Below are 24,053 nucleotides of genomic sequence, written 5' to 3'. Positions count from 1 at the left end.
TTCACCGAGGCCAATGCAACCAGGAAGACAGTCTTAAGGGACAGTACTTTTAACTATACTGACTGCAAAGGCTCGAAGGGATGACCCCGGAGAGATGTAAGTTCCAGGGAGAGATCCCAAGAGGGTATAGAGGAAGGGCGAGGTGGATTCAGTCTTCTCGCCCCCCTTAGGAACCTGACGATCAGGTTGTGCTTCCCCAGCGACTTACCTTCAACTGCATCGTGATGTGCGGCAATAGCGGCAACATACACCTTGAGGGTGGAGGGAAACAGCCTTTGCTCCAAGCCCTCTTGCAGGAAGGAAAGCACAGACCTGACCGAACATGATCGGGGGTCCTCTCGGTGAGAGAAACACCATTCGACGAACAGGTTCAACTTCAACGCATAGAGCTTCCTAGTGGAAGGAGCTCTAGCGGAAGTGATAGTGTCTACAACCGACTGGGGGAGATCACTTAGAACCTCCGCGTCCCGTCCAGGGGACCACACATGGAGTTTCCACAGGTCGGGACGTGGGTGCAGCACGTGTTTGATCGCCTCAGCCTGCTTCTGTGCGGCCGAGAACTGCTGGGCAAAGCTCTCGACCGTGTCACCGAATAGGCCGACCTGAGATATGGGGGAGTCCAGGAACTGATATTTATCGGTCTCCCTCATATCAGCCAAGGTCAACCATAGGTGGCGTTGCTGGACTACCAAAGTAGCCATCGCCTGACCAACGGACCGTGCCATCACCTTAGTCGCCCGGAGGGCGAGGTCAGTGGCGGAGCGCAACTCCGCCAGAAGCTGTTGGTCAAGACCACCCTGGGGCATGTCCATAAGCGCTTTGGCCTGATAGACCTGCAAAAGGGCCATGGCATGCAGGGCGGAGGTGGCCTGTCCACAGGCTTTGTAAGTTTTCTCATTCAGGTTGGATGAGAATTTACAGGCCCGGGATGGGAGACGCGGTTCACCACGCCAGCCGGCGGCTGTCGGACACAACTGCATCGCAACGGACCGCTCGACTGGGGGGATCCCAGCGTACCCCTTGGCCTCCCCGCCATCCAGGGTGGTGAAGGCGGAGGAGGGGCCAGGCCTGGCACGAACGCTATACGGCGTTCTCCAAGAATTGGTCACCTCCTCATGCACTTCCGGGAAGAATGGCACTGGGGCGGGGCGCTGAGGACCAGCACGGGCCGCCCCGAGATACCAATCATCCAGCTGAGAGGGTTCGGGACGCGGTGGAGGATTCCAGATGAGCCTGACCCTCTCGGCGGCCCGGGAAAGCATAGCCGTCAACTCAGGATCGGCCTCGGGCAACGCTACCATCCCGGAGGGAGGCAACGCAGCCGAGTCTTCATCTCCCAAGGACTCTTGCTCACCTTCCGATACCGCAATCAACATCTGGTCGTCCGCAGGCGCACCGAAGGACACGACTGGTCGCTCCGTAGAGGGACCAGGACGATCCATTAACAACACCACAGGCTGCAGTGTTGTAGAGGGGGCAGGGGCCCGCGGAGCAGCGCTCGGCGGGGAAGCCCTGACCGTTATCCTCAGATCACCCTGCCTACACGCCGACGCACCATCACCCCGGCCGAAGCCAGAGAAAACGGCTGCACGGGGAGGGGACCCCCGCTCCCTGAGAACCAAGGAACGAGAGTCTGGATCTCAACACTGAGATAGTCATGTTCCTGCAGTGAGAACATGAACTATCCACAAAAGCTGCTTCAGCATGCTGAACGCCCAGGCATGTGATGCAGCAATTGTGACCGTCAGCGGGGACCAGGGAACGACCGCATCCTGTAACGCACAGACGAAATGACATCTTGAAAAAGACGCAGGGTTCGTCTGTGAAGCTCTTTTAGAAGGGGAAATTCAGCTCTGATCTCTGTGCCGAAGCACACAGGGAACAGCCGCGATGTGATCAGGTACACCACTCCCTGATCACATACACAGAGGAACCGGTCCAAATCGCAACCGTCAAAGCACGAGCAAAACAATGCTGTAAGAACAGCAGTTGAGAGCTAATAAAGAGCTCAGGCTCCTCTGAAGCTCGCGACCTTGCTGCAACGTGCCGTCACACCAACACAAAGGCCGCTGCTCTTCAAAGGCTTGCAGAGTTTCACTCTCAGTCTTCTTAGAAGCTCTAGGAACACAAGGTTGGCTCTGAAGCGAAAGACAGAGTGCGATTGCACCTGCTTCCCTATTTATACCACCTGGCGGGGGCGGTGTGCATTATGCAAATATTGCATGCCAATTCCATTGGCCTGTTGTAGTTTACTCGAAGCTGATAAGGCTCTCTAGCGATATCCCAATTCGTCGGTCACTACAGACATACGTTGAACGTGACCGACTGAAAGGGAACCTCAGAAAAAGTGATGCAATTTATTGATTTATTTTGTTATTATTGATGATTGACATGATGACTATTAAAAAATATATATGGAAGCTCATAAAATCAAGTTTGCACTTGTGCACAATCATGTCAACTACATCTGTCAAATTTTGTGTTGATATCTCAAAGCAATCAAAAGTTACAGCATTTGGAACCAAGGTAGTCTTTTTATCAAAAGTAAAAAAAAAAAAAAACTCTCCAAACAAGAGATCTGAGTGTTTTACTGATCATAAGAACTACTTATATGTGTAAACGCCACAACAAAGCATAAACATATTTATAATTACATAGAATAAGTAACAAGTAATACGATCCTGGTTGATGACTGATGATTTTCCAGCGCTGTGTCAGCTGTGCGCTCCTATTCTATGGCGCACTGTAACTAGAGACCTGTCTATCAGGGTGATCAGCCCAATCCAAGCCCACTCCAGCTGTAAGAGAGTGTCCAATTGCTCTCTACACATCGTCCCACCCACCATACCCACCCACCTCACCTGAGATCCAGTTTCCATTTATAGAGTACCTCAGAGATGACGTGTTTTTGTAGGCCAACCCGGAAGTTAGCACAGGTTCCCTCGATGGAAAGCCAATGCATTTTTCCCATAGACTTTTGGAAAATCGCAAAAAAATAAGCTCTGTGTTTAACAAAGGGTTATGACACTTACACGTTTTGTTTATCAAGATAATCTTTACAAGTTAACACAACATTTATACATTTTGAAGCCTAAATAAAGTGGTCAGATATAAAAAGCTAACAGTAGACTATAAACGGACTACAGCACACCATGGTCGCGGATCAACGTCACCACCACCAAGCTTCCTCAAACTTTATTTAAAAAACAACTTTATTTAAAAACATGCTCGCTGATTATTCCTTATTCCTATCCCAGACGAGGAATAAGGGTCTAGCGAAATGATCTGTCATTTTTTAAAAATAAAAATTTATATACTTTTTAACCACAAATGCTCATCTTGCACTAGCTCTGTGATCTGCCACGCATGATGTAATCACATTACAAAGGCCATGCGTCACGTAGGTGAAAGTACAGATCCAGTGTCTACATAGCCAGCGTGCAAAGATTAAGCCAAACGCCCTTTACAAAAAAAAGGTAAAACAACGATATCGGACGATTTTGAAGTTGGAGGAGAAAATTTGATAGTTTTTCGCCCTACCGCAGTACTTTCGCCTACGTCACGCGTGACCTTTCAACGTAATGCGTGGCGGATCACAGAGCAGTGCAAGATGAGCATTTGTGGTTAAAAAGTATATACATTTTTATTTTTAAAAAATGACAGATCGTTTCGCTAGACCCTTATTCCTCGTCTGGGATCGTGTAGAGCCCTTTGAAGCTGGACCTTCAACCCGTTGAACCCCAGTGAAGTCCACTATATGGAGAAAAATCCTGGAATGTTTTCCTCAAAAACCTTAATTTCTTTTCGACTGAAGAAAGAAAGACATGAACACGTTGGATGACATGGGGGTGAGTAGATTATCAGGAAATTTTCATTCTAAAATGAAATAATCCTTTAATTTCTTTTATAGGGTTAGACTGATGCCAATCAAAAGAATGCAGATAGAGCATTGTTAGTTTAACAAAATATATGATGAATCAACAAAATTTGAAGCTGTCTCTTTGTGATTATTTAATATGCAGTACCTGCACATGAGGGAAGAGATGGAAGTCCTCCTGCTTATCATCAGTCAGTTGAACAAGTTTGAGTGTTTTAGTGTCTCTACCCATTGCATTGAGCATAGGAGTTTGACTCTGGATACAGGTGTTTCTCTGCTTCTAATGGCAGCTTGTTTTCTTTGTCATTTCTGCATTAACTCAAGTCTTTCCGTCCCCTCAGAAGAACTTCCTCTTTGTGGGCAAGCTGAAGGCATGTCAACTAATGCCTCTTCTTTGCATCTCTCTCCCTCACTTGTTGCACAGTCTAGTCGCTCTCAGTTACATCAAGGCAGCCGTCCAAAAAGCCATATGGTCTTATCTAGAAATTGAACACTCAGAGAACAGCATGAATCCAACTGACCCTATAAATTGTGACCACAGTTGTATATGAGCAAACTGCTCTGCATTTTAATCATCTCTTTCAACTCTCCCTTAATTTCAGGAGTCTCGTCTGTTTTACAATAGTTCCTCATTCTGTTTAAATAAAGCAAGTTCTTTGCGGAATGGAGGAAACAGCTGTAAACTACTACTTAATTAGCTATATTACAATGATAATATTACAAATACATCAGCATTATGTATGGTATCATAAAATTCAGACTCCATTCATAATCTGCCTATGCACATCTCTAGTAATGGTGCACAACATTAACCAACATCAAAGAATTCTTTTATCTTAATATCTTAGACTCATTTTATTAAGATATCAAGGTTCCTGTAAAATGTCTTTTCAAGACTTCTGTTTAACCTAGTCAACCAATCTTGTTGGCAATGCACAGGTTATTTTAGTTTAAAAAATAGTACAGAGCAATATCTTTGTTGACATGCAGTTAATATTTTATTTTATATTCATTTATCAGTTTTGCACTTTTCGAGCTCCCGCTCCTCAAGTTCATGTATAGTCTTTAATCCGTCTGAGCCAGAACATAAATCAAATCTCATGAAAGTCTGTTGACTAAAAACAGTTGCACATATATGTCCTATTTATTTTATAAATCTAATTAACAGGGTTTTGCCCTGGTTTTGGCTTAGTTGGAGTCTGACCCATGATTCACCACAAATTAACACAACACTTTTAAAAATGGCAGCGCGCCTGATCTAATACGACAAGGACAGAACAGAGCAGGAATGGATTTGTTTCTTCACTTATTTATATTGACCTTGGAAGCCAATAGTCGCAAAAAATTTGAGTTGAATCAGCGCTGGATTGTGAAAATCACACCACAATTGGAAACCCTACAGCCAACAGTACTGATCGTCTATCAACTCTTCAGAAAGGATATTTTTCATGGCCACAGAAAAATAACTCTTTCTTAGCATGTAGCTGTGATCACAATCGTTAAATTGACATTGATTTATAAGCAGACCACAATCAACTCTCAAGAATGTGCACAAAAGTTTATTTAACTAAATCGCGAACACATAACTAACCTAAACAAACACACACACACAAATCACACATTTCTGTGTTAGTTTAGTGTGGTTACTGTTAAGCATGGTGGTGTCACGCAAGTACCGTGCAACAGCAGACATCACTTCCGCTCGTAGTGATAAGTTGCTAAAACTGCATAAAATTGGTTAGATCAAGAAAAACAGCACCAATCTGATAAGAAGAAAAACTGCTGGTTATATGAGAGCTTCAAATATTGGGTAAGCAATCATTTTATTTCAACATCATTTTACCAGTTCTAGAAATAAAGATCATACAGTCTTTTTTTCCCAAATAATTGATTCATCAGTTGAGCATCATATAAGAATGGCCCTCAACTTGTAGGACAAATATGACAATAATAAAAGTAGACAGTATGGTTTCCAGTGACTGTATTTGTTTTATCACTTTAGTCTAGGATGCTCCAAAAGCTGTTGTTCATCTTGACTGTCATTAAAATGACAAGCTGCGAGAATATACGTGAGTGCTAACATTTATATTATGTCTTGTTATAAATATGATGGACCCTTTTCACAGACTGTGATGATGCATTTTATCAACATTGCAAATGTAGTAAAGATTTTCATATTTTCATGTAAAAAAAAAAAAAAGTTAATTTATATATATTTATAATGCGATTCTTTGTGTTATATTAGGCCTACCTTGTAAAATAAGGTACGGGGGTAACAAATAATCAGAACATTTTCAATCATTATAGGGCTTGTTGTAGTCCAGATTAAAATATAAAAATGTTTAAGTTTGAAAATAAATAGCCTATTAAATTTTTAAGTATTAAGTATTTGGTGCTGTGATGAACAGCATTGCAAATACAAAAAAAAAAATGAATGTCTGTTTGAAGCATTTTAAATACTGTAGTAGTGCAGCTGCTTTGTTTGCGGGGTTGGCCACAGTGACACCTTGTGGTAGGTCAGTAGGCTACACTATTTCGGGCACACCACAAGGTGTCACTGTGGCCTCAACACTTCGCTCTCACCTACTCTGAGCTCGATTGCTATGTCTGAAGTAAACCACGCCCTCCTCATTACCCTACGGACAAAGAAATGTAAAAATACATAAATGTAAAAATAAAGAAATGTAGAAATTAATAAATGTGGAAATGAACAAATATGGAAATAAATAAATGTGGAAATAAATAAAAATCGAAATGAATAAATGTATAAATAAAAGAAAAAATAAATAAATGTGGAAAAAAATAAATATATACATAAATAAGGAAATAAATGTATAAATAATTATTTATTTTTATTTATTTTTTGCTTTTCTATGTATATTTATATATTTTTGCTTGTTTACATTTCTTTGTATATTTATTTATGTATTTATTTATTTTTAATTTTGGCAGATTTGGGATTCCATAATTATCGAATATCGGCACATGTCTACTTCTGACATGACAAGAGACTAATTGAACCGTGAGTTCATCCATCAAAACTAACAAACAGCAGCACGTAAACACGCGCTGGCCGCTGGTTGCACACGCGTGTCATGTCCTTCGCAGCGTCTCGCGCATGACACGGCATTTGAATTTTACACAAAACTGACGGGAGCCGCTCCGGTGGAGAACAATAACTAGATCTAACACCTTAAGATGACGCACAGCTCATATCTCTGTCGCTCTACGTTACCGAAAGCGAAACCACACACAAAACACCTTAGCAGAGCGGCTCTCTCACCCTGTGTGACATGACAGACAACAGTGCGGTTCTGTTCACACAACACAGATTTTCTGAGAATGCGGTTGTGAGTCATGAAAATTTACGGGTGTGAGTTCGGTTATAAAATGCGGTTGTCACTCCCGTAAATAACCGTAGTGTGTGAGAATGTAACCATATTAAGGACCCAAATACAGGACTGACAACCGTACTCTGCTGCTGTGTGAACACAAGACTGAACAGAAGATATCTGGGGATATAAAAACACTAGATGACAAGGGGCTAATGAGAGACAGTCAGTCTCTCTTCAGACTCTAATCAATCTCTCAATATTTTTTTCCTCTTTTGGTAATTCGTGAAAATGCTATCATGGATTTTTTTTCTATTGCTATTAAAGCAAATGGGAATACAAAAATTATATTTGCTGTCGTCTCACATTCACCACTATAGAAGTTTACCCATCTCTACCCAACTTCCCCTTCTGAGAAACCCAGAAATGTGAAAAGAGTCCATTACTCCATTTGAACCAGTACAATTTTTATTGTAGTTTTCAACATTTCTCACCAATGACTACAATCAAATTTACACAAGCTACTAAAAATACAACTTTGTAGATTTTGTATACAAGTTTAGTCAAAACGAGGAAAGTCGAGTGAACAGAAGCTGCCTGTTTTCATTTGTTCTGGATGAAAAGATAAAAATTGTGTATAAGCATTACCACAAAAATTTGTTGATATAAAATTGATAAATTTGTAGTTAAGACACTTAGAAAATTTAGAAGATAAACAATTAAACTTAAGTCTGCCTGATCTCTTACTTTGATTGTGGTTTTCAGAACTTGATGGGACGACTAACTTCTCCATCAGAGTACAAGACAACTTCACTGGAGAGGCCGGTTTGTGCATCAGAGCGTTCTGTTCTTTCACTGTCCCTCAAAGTGTCTCAAAACCCATTAGGAGAACATGGTTCAAAGGAGATCCACAAAACCCAACTGTTGAAGTTCCTTGTGTTAACATACTTAATATATATTTGGGCAATGAGATAGAGTGCAGCTTTATGCTAAACAACTTGGTTCAGGGCGAATCTGATGGTGAATACAGACTGAAACTGGAGTGGGGACAAGGGAAAGTGCATATCTTTTCTCAGACAGTGAATATTACTGTGAAAGGTGTGTTTATATGCTCTTAACAGAGAAACATATAAATCCAAATTAGTTCATAGCATTTCTGATTCCAATAAATAATTGTGTTTTAGAGCTCACCCAGAAACCAACTATAAACGTCCCACAACTCACAGCAGGAGAGAAGGCAAAGATATCCTGCAAAGTTCCAGGGGATTGCACGAATCCATCGGTAGATATTGTTTGGACAGGGATTGAGCCTGATGAAATTAAAACTGTTGTTAGTGCAGTGCCTGGCAGTGTACAGGAGTATTCAGTAATGACTTTCCATCCTGAGCCTGAACATCACAATACTAAGCTCACCTGCACAGTCATTTATCAAAAAAGCATACAGACTGAAAGTACTGTGATCCTTGAAGTAAGATGTATGTATCATTTCACTTATGACACATAAATTCAAATTTGAAGTAAGGTGATAAAGACCATCTTTTGCAATAAACTTATCATTTTTCTTCAGATGCTCCTAAAATCTTGAATAGCTCCCGTTGTTTGGTGTGGGGTGATGAATTGACCTGCATGTGTGTCAGCAGTGGTGTGCCGTTACCACAGATATACTGGCCGATATTAGATGGTATCAATAAATGCTACACTGTTTCAGCAGAGAACACCATCAGTATCAGCAACGTCTCCATTCCTGTTTTCAGTAACATCAACGCTACTGTTGAATGTGTCAGTAAGAATCTCATGGGTATGGCAAAAATGCAAATTCAGGTCCAGAGTCATATTGGAAAACCCAAAGGTAGGCAGGACACAACTATTATGTGGATATTTATGTAAAGTATTCAAATCATCAAATCACTTCTATGAAAAGCTGGTAACACTTTACAATAAGGTTTCATTTGTTAACATTAGTTAACTGCACTAGTTAAGATGAACTAACAATACTTCTACAGCATTTATTGTTCTTAGTTAATGTTAATTTCAACATTTACTAATATATTATTAAAATCAAAAGTTATATCTGTTAATATTAATGCACTGTGAACTAACATGAACATTAACATTTTTATTAACTAACATTAACAAGGGTAATCAATACTGTAAAAAATATATTGCTCATTGTTAGTTCAAATTAATGCATTAACTAATGTTAACAGATGAGACCTCATTGTAACTAAGGTGTTACCAAAAATCTTCATTGTTCTCTAATTTCTTCTTATCATCTTTTAGTAAGTTGGAGTTTGTCCACCCCTTGGATATTCTTTACCCTTTCAGCTGTTGTAAATGTCATCTTTGCTTCCTGTTTGACTGTCGTCCTACGGTAAGAACTTCATAAACTCAAGAAATAGATGTTGGCTGGCCATTTCTATAGTGTTAAATGTTTGCATCGGTCACTAATGCCACACATTTTATCATTACCATTTTGACAGAAGGAGAGAAAAACTTAAGAAACCAAAAGATGACAACCATGTCTACATGACTTCAATGGCAAGAGAGGAATCTGCGTATGAGACAATCAAAATGTCTTCAGAGAGATATTAGTGCTTTGCTCAGCAGCACATTACAGCTGAAATAACAAAACCTTTTCTTTTTTACAAATATTTTGGACTCTATTTTTTGCTTATGTTAAGGGCATAGTCCACCCAAAAATTACAATTCTGTCATCATTTACTCACCCTCATGCTATCCTAGTATAACATCAAAGTACTGCGAGAGTGATTTGATATCAGACGGCTCCACATAGCGGCATATGCTTTCGATGCTCACTTATATAGTGAAATATTATGACAGCTGACTAGTGAGCACATTTTACTGGTCCTCACTTGTTAAAAACATGTTTTTTTATTTAAATCTAGTGTTATGCACATTTCTATGATAAGCAAGTTTAGGGAGAATGGTTGGGTTAGGTGACAGAAAATATCATTACCCTGATAATCAGTGCAAGTCTAAACAATGTTCTCTGTCTTTACTTGAGACTTTACTTGAGGGGGTACATCATAATTAATTCACTGTTAAAGGGTTAGTTCACCCAAAAATGAAAATAATGTCATTTATTACTCACCCTCATGTTCTAAACCTGTAAGACCTTTGTTCATCTTCAGAACACAAATTAAGATATTTTTGATGAATCCGATGGCTCAGTGAGGCCTCTATTGAGAGCAAAGCCATTGAAACTCTCAAGGTCCATAAAGGTACTAAAAACATATTTGAAACAGTTCATGTGAGTTCAGAGGTTCTTATAATCTTAATATTATAAAGTGACAAGAATGCTTTTTGTGCCGTATCATTATGGCCTGCGACTGGATGGAGAGTGAATACTGAATCTGATCCCAGCAAACGTTCCCTGACCGATTCCTCAGGAACTGTTGTAAGTCACAGTAGGTTTAGTTTGATGGGAAAGAATATCACAAAACAGATGAAGACCTTTTAAGATAAATTATTAGTGGATTTAGTATTTTATATGTTTGATATAAGGAGGATCAGTGAAAATAATGACAAACTAATCCTGTGCCTTTCAGTAATGTTTATAACGAAGCTGCTGATGTCAGTAGTTTAAATTATGACAATAATAAATTGTTTTTATTTATTTTAAAGTACAAATATTTCTTATTCCTTCTCATGGAGAGTGTTTGATTTAGTTTAGTTTAATGCATTAATTATCAAACATGTATTAGCGTAGTTAAGGCTGCTGTTTTCATGCATGAATCCTTATGACTCCTGTCGTAGTTAAGGATAGCTCTTCACTGGTTCATGATTAGTTCATATCTTCATTAATCATGAGTTCATTTTGAAGTAACTATTAATTCAGGTGAATATTGTAAAGTGTTACCATTAGTTGTCTCAGTGTCTATAGCAGCATTAGATATATAGCTTATTAACAGCACCCTCTGCGGTTAGGATTAATATAACATAGCATGTGATTAAAAATGCTGTTCTGTGCCTACTGACCTATCTTTTGTATTATATAGTAATGGTCATTTTAACACTTCTGCAGTGTTCGGTATGTATTTCAGGACCTCAAATTATGTTTGCTTAAACTAAAAACAAAAGTTCCTTTCATTTAAATGGCATGACACTTGATGACTAAGCTCCTACCATATCTATACCTACAAAATAAACAAATAAACTGGAATGATGTCCGATTTTAAATGGCTTTAGTTGAAATTATTTTAAGGTGTTGTCTTCCAATAGATGGCAGCAGTGTTCCACTAGACTATGGCACATTTTTTTCGTGTTATCACCATGAATGAAACTGAGAAATGTAAATCTTTACAGTGAATTTGACTTGAAATTTTGCTATTTTATATACAAAACTATGAAGGCAAATAAATAAAAAATACCATATCAGCTGTAGACTTAAATCATCAATTTAGTGGGTGATATTACATGTTTAAAAATATGATTATGTTACAAAATCACAGAAGAACCAAAAATGTTCTAGCTGCCCTTACATGCACAAGTAAACAGCAGGCCTGGCATAGGTCCCACCTATAAGGAAAACAACTCATTCTTCAAAAGTTTTATTTTGACAAGAGTTAATAATTAATGTAAAAAAATAATGATGTGCAAATCAGATTACAATGTAGTGCAAGAAATACATGTTTTGTTAAGCAAGCAAGTTCTATGGAGTAGCTTATGTGAGGTCAGAATCTTGAGCCAGAGGTTCTTCGCTGCTATGCTGAGACCTTTGACGTTAATGTTCTTCCTTGTGGTGTCTTCATTCAAACCTTGGTGCCAGTCCAGATGGCAAAGTGGACCCAAATGAAGAACCTCTCTATGGCCTGGTAGAATTGCCCTGTTGTGAAAGCCAAGCAAAACTAAGAAAAAAACACACCCACCACTGACAAGTCGAGGGTCTGCTGATGGTCACTGGCATATAGCATGGCATAACTGGCATATTCTCTTATGAAATAGACTAATGGGGTCTATGCAACTTCTAAAATGTATTTAAAATGTATTTAGATACCACTTATAGTACATTTGAACCCATAGTTGTCACGATCACCGTTTGTTCCTGAGATCCTTGCCTGGTATTCTGTTTTGTAAGTGATATCTGCCTGTCCTGACCATTGCCTGTATCCTGAATACGATTCTGCCTGTCCCTTGCTGTTCCTGTTTGTTCCCGTTTGGCCCTGCCTGTACGACCACGTCCTTTTATAATAAAGCTTGCAAATGGATCCCTGCCTGAGTCCAGCTGCGTTACAATAGTGTACTACAAGTGGTAACTAAATACATTTTTTTAAATACAGAGATAATATATTAAAAGCACATTTTAATTCATATTCATGGTGTCTCAAAATAGCACAGTTGAGTACACTTAGATGTTCTTAAGATTATTTTAAGAAATACTAAAGATGAATTTTTAGTAGGCCTATATTAAGTACAAAATTGGTGCGTGAAAATAGAGTACTTTAAGTACATTATGGAAGTGTACTTTTTTTCACCTGGGGTAGCATCTGGGGATGCCACCGGAAGTGGCAGTGCGACCTGCCAAAACAGAGGGCTAAAATCAGTGTATAAAACAGCATTAATTTCTAAATTATGAGTTATTTGGTGTAAAAATCATATTAACATTATAAGTGCACCTCACAAAACATTATAAAAAAAAAAAATTACAAAAAAAAATCAATTTCATGACCTCTTTAAGCATTACAGTTTTTTAAGTGCATAGGTTTAATAAATGTTGTTGCCAGAGTTCATGCAGCAGTTTAAAATATCGGTAACTTTAGAATAAGGTCTCATTTGTTAACATTAGTTAATGTGTTAACTAACATTAACTAACAAAAAACTTCAGACTGCGAATTAAACCCCTGGAAAATATAAAAGTTGATTTGAATGTACTGAGCCAGACACACTTTTGTAGTACTCCCCCCTGGAGTATCAAAAAAAACAAACAGTCACAATCATGGCTCTAACAAGAAACAAAAAATCTCAAACTCATCCAAATGATTACCACAAACAACTTTTAAAGGGATAGTTCACCCAAAAATGAAAATTATCCCATGATTTACTCACCCTCAAGCCATCCTAAGTGTATATGACTATCTACTTTCAGACGAACACAATCTGAGATACAGTGGGTACAGAAAGTATTCAGACCCCCTTAAATTTTTCACTCTTTGTTATATTGCAGCCATTTGTTAAATCATTTAAGTTCTTTTTTTTTTCCTCATTAATGTACACACAGCACCCCATATTGACAGAAAAACACAGAATTGTTGACATTTTTGCAGATTTATTAAAAAAGAAAAACTGAAATATCACATGGTCCTAAGTATTCAGACCCTTTGCTCAGTATTTAGTAGAAGCACCCTTTTGATCTAATACAGCCATGAGTCTTTTTGGGAAAGATGCAACAAGTTTTTCACACCTGGATTTGGGGATCCTCTGCCATTCCTCCTTGCAGATCCTCTCCAGTTCTGTCAAGTTGGATGGTAAACGTTGGTGGACAGCCATTTTTACGTCTCTCCAGAGATGCTCAATTGGGTTTAAATCAGGGCTCTGGCTGGGCCATTCAAGAACAGTCACGGAGTTGTTGTGAAGCCACTCCTTCGTTATTTTAGCTGTGTGCTTAGGGTCATTGTCTTGTTGGAAGGTAAACCTTCGGCCCAGTCGGAGGTCCTGAGCACTCTGGAGAAGGTTTTCGTCCAGGATATCCCTGTACTTGGCCGCATTCATCTTTCCCTCGATTGCAACCAGTCGTCCTGTCCCTGCAGCTGAAAAACACCCCCACAGCATGATGCTGCCACCACCACCATGCTTCACTGTTGGGACTGTATTGGACAGGTGATGAGCAGTGCCTGGTTTTCTCCACACATACCGCTTAGAATTAAGGCCAAAAAGTTCTATCTTGGTCTCATCAGACCAGAGAATCTTATTTCTCACCATCTTGGAGTCCTCCATGCGGGCTTTCATGTGTCTTGCACTGAGGAGAGGCTTCCGTGATGGTTGACTTTCTACAACTTTCTCCCATCTCCCGACTGCATCTCTGGAGCTCAGCCACAGTGATCTTTGGGTTCTTCTTTACGTCTCTCATCAAGGCTCTTCTCCCCCGATAGCTCAGTTTGGCCGGACGGCCAGCTCTAGGAAGGGTTCTGGTCGTCCCAAATGTCTTCCATTTAAGGATTATGGAGGCCACTGTGCTCTTAGGAACCTTAAGTGCAGCAGAATTTTTTTGTAAGCTTGGCCAGATCTGTGCCTTGCCACAATTCTGTCTCTGAGCTCTTCAGGCAGTTCCTTTGACCTCATGATTCTCATTTGCTCTGACATGCACTGTGAGCTGTAAGGTCTTATATAGACAGGTGTGTGGCTTTCCTAATCAAGTCCAATCGGTATAATCAAACACAGCTGGACTCAAATGAAGGTGTAGAACCATCTCAAGGATGATCAGAAGAAATGGACGGCACCTGAATTAAATATATGAGTGTCACAGCAAAGGGTCTGAATACTTAGGACCATGTGATATTTCAGTTTTTCTTTTTTAATAAATCTGCAAAAATGTCAACAATTCTGTGTTTTTCTGTCAATATGGGGTGCTGTGTGTACATTAATGAGGAAAAAAAATGAACTTAAATGATTTTAGCAAATGGCTGCAATATAACAAAGAGTGAAAAATTTAAGGGGGTCTGAATACTTTCCGTACCCACTGTATATTTAAGTGTACTATTGGTGTAACATTAGTAAAAGTTCACAACTACATTTCTCATTTGTACTGCATCTGTACTACGAGTGTACTTATAAGTATACAAGTAGTTTCTATTTTAATTTTAGTAATTGTTTTTGTTTATGAAAGTACATTTTGAAGTATCTCTCAGTAAACTACTAGTTTAGTAGTATTATACTGCAAGTATGCTTGTAAGTTTTCTTTAAGTGAACATAACATAACACTTATAATTTATTTATATATTATTTTTGCACTTTAAGTATGCTCCTATTTATGTATTAATTTTTTATACTTGAAATATACCTTTAACTATACTTTCCATGAACTCTTGCCTTTTAAAATCATTTTATTCAAGCTTTGCGCATCCTTTTTTTTATCAACACTTGAATGTGGATAATTTTCATTTAAAAAAGCAACAATTTAAACAAAAAGCTGAGAAAATCGCATTTTTGTCAAAGACTACGTCTGGATGGGATTCAGAATGATGATCAAAACACAGATGGAGTAGATCAAGTCCATCAACACCTCCTAAGCTTCACAGTTGTTTCCTCTTCATGGGTTCAACATTTCATTCTTATATGCTGTTTAATGTTTGATGATTGCGTTACTTTACATTTCTGTAAGCAATCTTCTATCATTTGTTTCTGCTTCTTCTTCACCTGTGTTTTGATCCAGAAATTCTGTACTGGAAGATGCGTAATAGCGCCCCATATAACAGTGAAAACATGGATAGCTGGAAAATTCAGTCAGTGTTGGGGGAAGAATTGTTTTCTTTATAAATCAGTATTTTCAAACAATGTAAGTTAAAACTATGTTAAAGGTATTTAATGGGCTACTCAATCAAAAGATTACACACAACTACAAGCCAAGTATACTTAGAAAACTTAATCATATTTTTAAGTATATCGAGTACATGTACAGTATAGTCCAAATATTTAGACCTTTCTGTCAGTACAAGTCAAGTATACTTAAGTGCAATTTTAAGTATATTTCTAAGAAGAACGTGACATAGATATGACATCTATGGATAGGCACGTTCAGGATCAGTCGTTCGCTGGGCCTGGTGTCAATAAAAGCTTTTATTGTACTAACAAGGAAGTTTTTCGTTCTGAAATGTACAGGAAATTATTATAGTACAATGACCTCTTATATATCAAAAGCTCAAGGAAAAGTTGATTTCTCAATTCATGACCACTTTAAAAGAAGTATACTAATAGCACATTTGAATAAACTTCTTTTTCGTAAGGGATATAGTCACTGGCCAGTAGAAAAGTAAAAATGGTAGCACTTTACTTAAAGTGAAAATAAGATCAAAAACTTTCATATCATGGAGAGGTGTGTTATAAAATGATTGGCATAAATAAGTAGTTTAGATTGGATGGAATCTCCACATCAGAAATATCAAATCCAGCCCCGGACACCGGATCTTGTCAAAAGATATCCGTTTGTGTGTGCAACCCAGCAAACCTGTCAAAGTCTTGTCTGGTACCTCAAGACTCTATTAACAGTCTTCTGTCAGCCTGTTTCATGACATATGGAATTAATGTTCTACTCAAAATGACCCATTTATTATAAGTGGTAACAAACAGTGGATTTTTGAATAAATGGGTCCTTTTGAGTGTCACTGTCACTGTTGTGTGTTGTGTACCATGTATTGAGGTGTCTGTGTTCAGTTGGGTACCTCATCACATATATTCTGTAGATATGTTTGTCTTACAAAGTGTAACACAAAGTCTACTGTGTTGTTTACTTAACTGTTATAAGTAAACCATACACTTTAAAAGTATGTCTTATTTCAGTGCTACATTGGTTGAGTAAAATTTACAAACAAAGAGTGAGTAAAATGTTCTTGAAACAGAATATTACAAAGTAAACTTTAAATGAGTAAGTAAATTGGCCAAGTTAAATTTACTTATTCTCTTTGTTAATTTTATTTAACTTAGTAAATTCCATACATGTGAAATTTACTTTAAAATATTAGTGCAAAAACTTGCAAAAGAAAAATTAAGAAAATTTTACTTAGTGTTTTTTTCAGTGAAGAAGACCTTGAACACTGATACACTCAGGTACAAACAGGAACTCAAGATAAGCACATACATTTGAACATTTGATCTCTCTTAATTGTTACTATAATTCTTAATATGCCATATATGTTAAAGTTTGATCTTTGAGTATGATTGGTTGCCCTGGACATCCTGGATTTTATTGCCTGATCTTGTGTGTATAAATATGACACATCTTCCTTCAAAAAATATGCGAATGTTATGGTACACAAGCTCCGTGTCGGCTTGATCATTCTCCCTAGATATCTCGCACTGCTGCTGTTGCCACACATCACAGGGGTTGAGGCGCCTGTTTTCAACTGATGACTGATAGCATTGAGGATTCAGATATTCTACCTGAAAATTAATCTAACACTTAGCCTGTACACACTTGACATATTATAAAAGCACAGCTGTTTCTGGAACTCCACAAAATCTTCCTCTGAGATTCTGAAGGCAACAGTTTGGAAACCAAGGTGAGTTTTTTGGAATAAAGACCTACTGAATACATTTTCTACCTAAAGTATTTTTGTTCTTTGTCTTTTAATGCATTGGAGAATCCCCAGTGTGCAGCATATGAGTGCATTCAGACATCTAACTTTACCTGCTTATTCATTTCAGATTCATCATGGCAATTCTGAGAAGTTTTCTGCTTCTTTTCGTCATCTTCTCCATGGGGAACGCACAAGGTAAACAAGACTTATTTGTAAAAACCCTTGCTATTTAAAAACATTTTGGAAATGTACAATATTCCATTGACTAATATTTGCATGATTAATGAGGGGTTTACAGTGTCTAAAGGACACATGTTTTCACTACATAATCACACAAACATAAAATAAGCTACATAGATTAAAAATAAATGTGAATATTACAAGAACCCTAATGTTTATGTACTGGATGCAGCCTATTTAGCTAAAAAATGCCATGTTGGATGGACAAGTTTTGGACTCCGATGCTACAAGTACATCTCTCAGCCGGCTAACTGGATCACAGCAGAGGTAATGTGTTAGTTACAACAAGGTGATTTGGTCACACTTTATTATAGGTGCCTTTAACTACATCTAGATAGATAGATAGATAAAATTTTCTTTTCTGCAAAGAAATAATAAAGAAAACTGATACTGAGCAAATAATCAATCAGAGCAGACTTTGTTTGCAAATGTCTAAAATGTTTAAAAAGTCTTATGCTTTATGCTAAACTTATGCTTTTTACTAAACAAATTAGATGATGTATTTTGTATACTCTTTAGAGAAACTGTCAAAGTCTTGGTGCGAATCTCGCATCTGTGCGTAATAAACTGGAAAATAATTTCCTGCTGAGTCTGTTGCCTACTTCTGTCACACGTTCTTGGGTTGGTGCTCATGATGGTGTACAAGTAAGTTAAATTGTGTGTCCTAAAGAGACCTATTTGTTTGTGTAAACTGAAATTTCTGCTTTAAACACTTTATTAGATCTTTCTAAGTCTGACTACAGTAACGCACTCTTTGTATTCACTCTCTTCACTCTTCAGGAAGGACAGTGGTTTTGGAGTGATGGAACTCCATTTTTATATACCAACTGGTGCTCTGGAGAACCTAACAATCAGCGTCCCGAGAACTGTTTGGAGATCAACTGGACCTGTAAGAATGCAGTCTGTTTTTTGAATACTTTCAATTATAATTTACAATACTATAATTTCTTATCATACAGTAACATGAAATGGCTCATGTGGATTTTTGCCTTAAGTTGAACATTCTATATTATTTTTATTCTAACACCGCTATGATGATCAGAATAACGTATTTCATTATTCCACCCTACAGCTAACCGTTGCTGGAATGATGCGCCCTGTTCAATCTTAAAGAGCTATTTATGTGTTAAGGACCTGTGAGATCATTTGCAGTCATCCTGTTCCACAGTTACTTTGATTGAACTACATTTACTTTTTCTGATCTTATTTTTACAAAAATGTTATTCTGAAATAAAACCTCTTCTAAACTTTAATCTCTTCTCAATATTTTGAAACACTCCTCAAACTAATAAAACCATTGATAAGGTAAATCATGTGCATTGTGGACAATCAAATTCATTTATATAAAAGTATAAGTGTATTGTGTAGTACGGTTTGAGGTTATTAGAATGACATTAATTGATGTCATCATCAGGGGAGGGGTTTAAGCTGCACACAGCTGCTTCATCATTGACAAACAGAAGACATTTGCATGTTTGTTTCCTACAATGGGTTGTAAGCAAATATGGACCTCATCCAGGGCTCTTTTTCTTTTCTGTCTAATAAAATATCCCATTATTTTATGTCAGAACCCTCTGCAAACGAATCAGTGATTGAATGAACTGTCTGAACGAATTTTCTAAACCTGTTTGACTGATTAGATCAATAGTGATCCATTTACTATTCTGGCATTGCTAGTTCTGATTCTAAACAGCTGATAGAAAACACAAAGGACATGATCAGAAAAAAATATTCTTGGGTCAGAATAAAGTCTCCAACATCAGAGAGGAATTTATCAGTAATATTTTATGAGGCACAGTGTGTATTTCACAAGGTTCTAGCGACACCCCAGGGGCCTCATGTATAAAGCGTGCGTACGCACAGATTTGATCTTAGATTGTGCGTACGCTTAAATCCACGCCAACGCTCATATTTATAAAAACGGTCTTTGACGTGGAAAAGTGCTTAGAGCCACGTGAGGGTCTGAGCAGACGTACGCACTTTTCCTGGTCAGATTACTGCAAATTTTTGAAAATCTAAGCTATTCTTGCAGCTTGCTAATTTGGACAATGACTGGTGATCTTTTATACAGTTGCAAGAAAAAGTATGTGAACCACTTGCAGAATCTGTGAAAATGTTAATAATTTTAACAAAATAAGGGAGATAATACAAAATGCATGTTATTTTTTATTTGGTACTGTCCTGAGTAAGATATTTTACATAAAAGATGTTCACATATAATCCACAAGACAAAAAAAATAGCTGAATTTATTAAAATAAACCCATTCATAAGTATGTGAACCATTGATTCATAACACTATGTGTGGTTACCTGGATGATCTACGACTGTTTTTATGTTGTGTGATGGTTGTTCATGAGTCTCTTGTTTGTCCTGAACAGTTAAACTGAGCTCTGTTCTTCAGAAATATCCTCCAGGTCCTGCAGATTCTTCAGTTTTCCAGCATTTTTTGCATATTTGAACCCTTTACAGCAGTGACTGAATGATTTTGAGATCCGTCTTTTCACACTGAGGACAACTGAGGGACTCAAACACAATTTTTAAAAAATTTCAAACATTCACTGATGCTCCAGAAAAAAACATGATGCATTAATAGATGGGGGGATGAAAACATTTGGAATTTGAAGATCAAGGTAAATTGTATTTAATTTGTCTTCCGGGAAACATGCAAGTATCTTCTGTTGCTTCCGAAGGGCAGTACTAAATGAAAAAAAAAAGATATTCAAGCAAAATAAGAAAAATTTGGACCTCTTCATCCTGTTCAAAATTTTTCACCCCCCGACTCTTAATGCATCAGTGAATGTTTGAACCTTTTGTAATAGTTGTGTTTGAGTCCCTCAATTGTCCTCGGTGTGAAAAGACGGATCTCAAAATCATTCAGTCACTGTTGTAAAGGGTTCAAATATTCGAAAGATGGTGGAAAACTGAAGAATTTTTGGGACCTGGAGGATTTTTCTGAAGAACAGAGCTCAGTTTAACTGCTCAGAACAAACAAGGGACTCATGAACAACCATCACAAAACAAAAAAACAGTCGTAGATCATCCAGGTAACCACAAACAGTGTTAAGAATCAATGGTTCACAAACTTTTGAACTGGGTCATTTTAATAAATACAGCTATTTTTTGTCTTATGGATTATATGTAAACATCTTTTATGTAAAATATTTTACTCAGGACAGTACTAAATAAAAAATAACATGCATTTTGTATGATCTCTCTTATTTTGTTAAAATTTTGCACATTTTCACAGAATCTGCAAGTGGTTCACATACTTTTTCTTGCAACTGTATGTAAATTACATTAATTAGGTGTCGTTTAAAATGCGGAGAACTGAAACCATTCAGCTGCATGCAAGTTCAAGATCATTTGCGATTTAATGATTTCACATCTGGGGCCGTATTCACAAAACATCTTAAGGCTAAAAGTAGAAACTCTTAAAAATAATGGGCGTGTCAGTCCTAATTTTAGGAGTCCTAAATTTTTGCTCTAAGAGTACTTCAGAAAGCATTTTAGTGCTAAAATTAGCTCCTAAATCTGTGAAACGTTAGGAGTAGGCCTAGTCAAGAGGACTCCTAAGTCACTAAGACCAAATCACAAACAGTCCTAATCCACCCAGACACTGTACACCACTGAGGCAATAGCGATAGAGCCTTAGGTGCTGAACTTTTTCTTCATAAATGCAATACATTTTGATTTATTCCAATCTATGATGAGGTGCCAAAAATAAATCTTTAACAAATAAATAAATATTGTCCGATTACCTGTGGCAGTGGTTTTCATGAGTTCACACTTACAAATGATTGAATAGAGTAATAAAATATATAATAAGCGGATTTGGTGTATTGTCCAAGGGGATCGAGGGCTCCGAGCTTGGAAGTTACCCCAAACCCAAAGTTCTCCCCATATCCCCAGCCGAGAGGGAGGAGCGGGTTGGCGGAGGGATGCAGAAAACTGTCAAGATAACTATGCGAGTTTGCTCTCGTCTGTGTATTTATTCCTCTTCTCGTGCTGATTAGAAAGATCGTTTGAATTATAAAACATAATTTGTCGCTTGAATTCTGCAATCTCTCGAGATGCAGACATCCAAGAGGCGGACAATTAACTGTATATGCTAGTTTAATTAGTGACACTTAGCCTACATTTTAAAACCTTTATTTGAATATGGCAACATTTGTATTTTAAAACCCTTATTTTAATATGGAAGCATGACACCTCATTCTACAATATTTCTATGATTAAATTTCTGACTCCTCCCCCATCAGCCAATCACTGTGTGGCACTAAACGGGTTACTAAACGCTGCACAATGGTATTGCTTTTTTACAACGTCGGACACATGACGGTAATTAATATGATTAGCGTTTTGTTTGACTATGTCAAACAGCTAATGATGTGTTGCTAATGTTACACAAATCATGTTCACATTTACCAGTCAGACAGCTGCCTTAACAATCAGTATCCTTAGAAATACTTTGAACAACTCAGAATGTCAGTGGAGAAAGGTAACGTTATATAGTTCATCATCGTAATATCAAAGACTAGATACAGAAAGACGGTTCACTCCTATTAGTTCTGAATGGGAGAAACTGCAACACGTAATCATACCTCCCACCTTCTAAGGCCACGTTCACACAGTCAGTTTTTGGAATTGACAACTGCATTTACTGTACTTACAGGTGTGAGTCTCGAAATGTCCCGTTCACACAGTAACTTACAGTAGCTTCTGGAACACTGTCTGTAACGAGTGCCAAGCCTGTATTCTTACTAGTAACCATAACGACAGTGACCAACGTAATATTAAAGATGGCGACGTCTATAAAACTGAAAAGTATTATCATTTTTGACATGACAAGAGACTAACTGAACCGCAAGTTCGTCCATCAAAACTTCATTATCCAACAGCAGCATGTAAACACGCGCTGGCCTGAGTCTTTAACCGTTGCACTCGCGTGTCACGTACTTTGAGACGTCTCGCGCATGTCACGGTATTTGAATTTGGAAAAGAAACACAAAACTGACGGGAGCCGCTCCGGTGGAGAACAGTGACTGGATCTAACACCTTCAGATGACACACAGCTCGTATCTCTGTTGCTGTAAGTTACGGAAAGCGAAACCACACACAAAACACACACTCTCTCGCATTGTATGACGTGAAAGACAACTAGTTGTCCAGTGCGGATCCGTTCACACAGCGCTGATTGATAAAAGTCATTTCGTTACTGCAGCTGCCGTTAGAGGCTCCGGTTCCCATAGAAACACGAGACTCTCGCTTAGGACTGCACATGCGCATTGGCTCGTCTAGCCTGAAAAATAAGCTTTTTTAATGCTATTTGAGCATAAGAAACAACATTTATGGGACGGTTCATGTCAGATTTTGTTGCTTATTTGAAATGTTAGTGAATTGTGAGTTCGCAAAGCAGTTTTTGAGATTTCAGGATTCCCCCATTCAAATGGACTTGGTCTTGGATGCCCGAAATAGCTGCCTGGAGGCGTTGCAAATACAGCCACCAAGTGAACAGACTTTCCTTGAAAGGAACTTTGGTAATATGCATCATACACCCGCCAATCTACACGAACAACAGAAAAATCTTTTGAGACTCCCTTGCACGGTCAGTTAATGATATGCTAAAGTCCGCCAGCACTTTGACGTGATTGGTTACAAAGTCGTTTGTGAAGTCAGAAACACCAGCGATTTCAAACCGCGGGTCTTTGGTTTACTGCAGTTTTAAAGAGAAAATACTCAGCAATGGTGTTGGCTTATGAATTTGCACATGGTTTGTCTTAAAGAATATTAAAAACACCACATGTAAACAACATTAACTATAAACAACAACTTGATTTTCACCACAGGGGTACTTTAAGGGATTAATTTAGCCTACACCAAAACAAAAGATAACGTGTATGCCTTCATCCCCGAAAACATTATTTTTGTCTTACATTTCATAATGAACTCAGACAAGCTCAGTGCCGACTCGTTTTCTGCCAGTTCTTTTTCGTGAGTTGGAATGTGTGCACAGGATTGTGGGTGATTGAAGAACGTAAAGGATATACTCGTTGCATTCTTCAGAATGAGCTGAATGCCTTCCAAGGATCCTTCAAATTGAGATGGACTTCAGTGGTGCTTGTTTACGTGGCAGCCGAGATAGCCTTACTTGGGTTAGGTATTTTTAGCGGCCGTGAAGTAATTATTCAAAATAAGTACCTACTCGAGAGTATGCGATTTTGGACACAGCCTTCGACTCACAGATGGATTATTTTTCTAAATAAATAAATTTTGATGTTTTTGGAAAAGCAGTTTCTCCAAGTAATGGCAAACATGTACAAATAAAGCAAATTAACTCCCTTTTTTTTTAAAAT

The 24,053-nt window shown here is 38.1% G+C and overlaps 2 protein-coding genes across 3 annotated transcripts in view; both read left to right on the top strand.

Annotated features, from left to right (window-relative positions):
- LOC127495706 (galactose-specific lectin nattectin-like) overlaps window positions 1-19,013 on the top strand; it is a 33,093-nt gene extending 14,080 nt beyond the window's left edge. The window contains exons 1-6 of one of the 2 annotated variants that reach the window (XM_051862694.1): window positions 17,052-17,441; window positions 17,587-17,654; window positions 17,872-17,966; window positions 18,219-18,344; window positions 18,480-18,588; window positions 18,772-19,013. In XM_051862694.1, coding sequence (XP_051718654.1) covers window positions 17,594-17,654; window positions 17,872-17,966; window positions 18,219-18,344; window positions 18,480-18,588; window positions 18,772-18,839 — 459 coding nt within the window. In that variant the 5' untranslated portion in view covers window positions 17,052-17,441; window positions 17,587-17,593 and the 3' untranslated portion in view covers window positions 18,840-19,013. Of the gene's footprint in view, window positions 1-17,051; window positions 17,442-17,586; window positions 17,655-17,871; window positions 17,967-18,218; window positions 18,345-18,479; window positions 18,589-18,771 lie in introns of those variants that run through there. The other variant, XM_051862693.1, reaches the window with a different exon arrangement.
- Window positions 5,880-11,409, top strand: LOC127495695 (sialic acid-binding Ig-like lectin 5). Its single transcript, XM_051862681.1, has 6 exons — window positions 5,880-5,946; window positions 7,975-8,307; window positions 8,394-8,684; window positions 8,777-9,058; window positions 9,490-9,580; window positions 9,690-11,409. The coding sequence occupies exons 1-6, from the start codon at window positions 5,886-5,888 to the stop codon at window positions 9,799-9,801; spliced, it is 1,170 nt and encodes a 389-aa protein (XP_051718641.1). The 5' UTR covers window positions 5,880-5,885; the 3' UTR covers window positions 9,802-11,409.
- Window positions 19,014-24,053: the final 5,040 nt, after the last annotated feature.

This window comes from Ctenopharyngodon idella, chromosome 15 (assembly GCF_019924925.1).
Source record: "Ctenopharyngodon idella isolate HZGC_01 chromosome 15, HZGC01, whole genome shotgun sequence".
NCBI classification, from domain to species: domain Eukaryota; kingdom Metazoa; phylum Chordata; class Actinopteri; order Cypriniformes; family Xenocyprididae; genus Ctenopharyngodon; species Ctenopharyngodon idella.
This window is presented reverse-complemented; position numbering and strand designations above follow the sequence as displayed.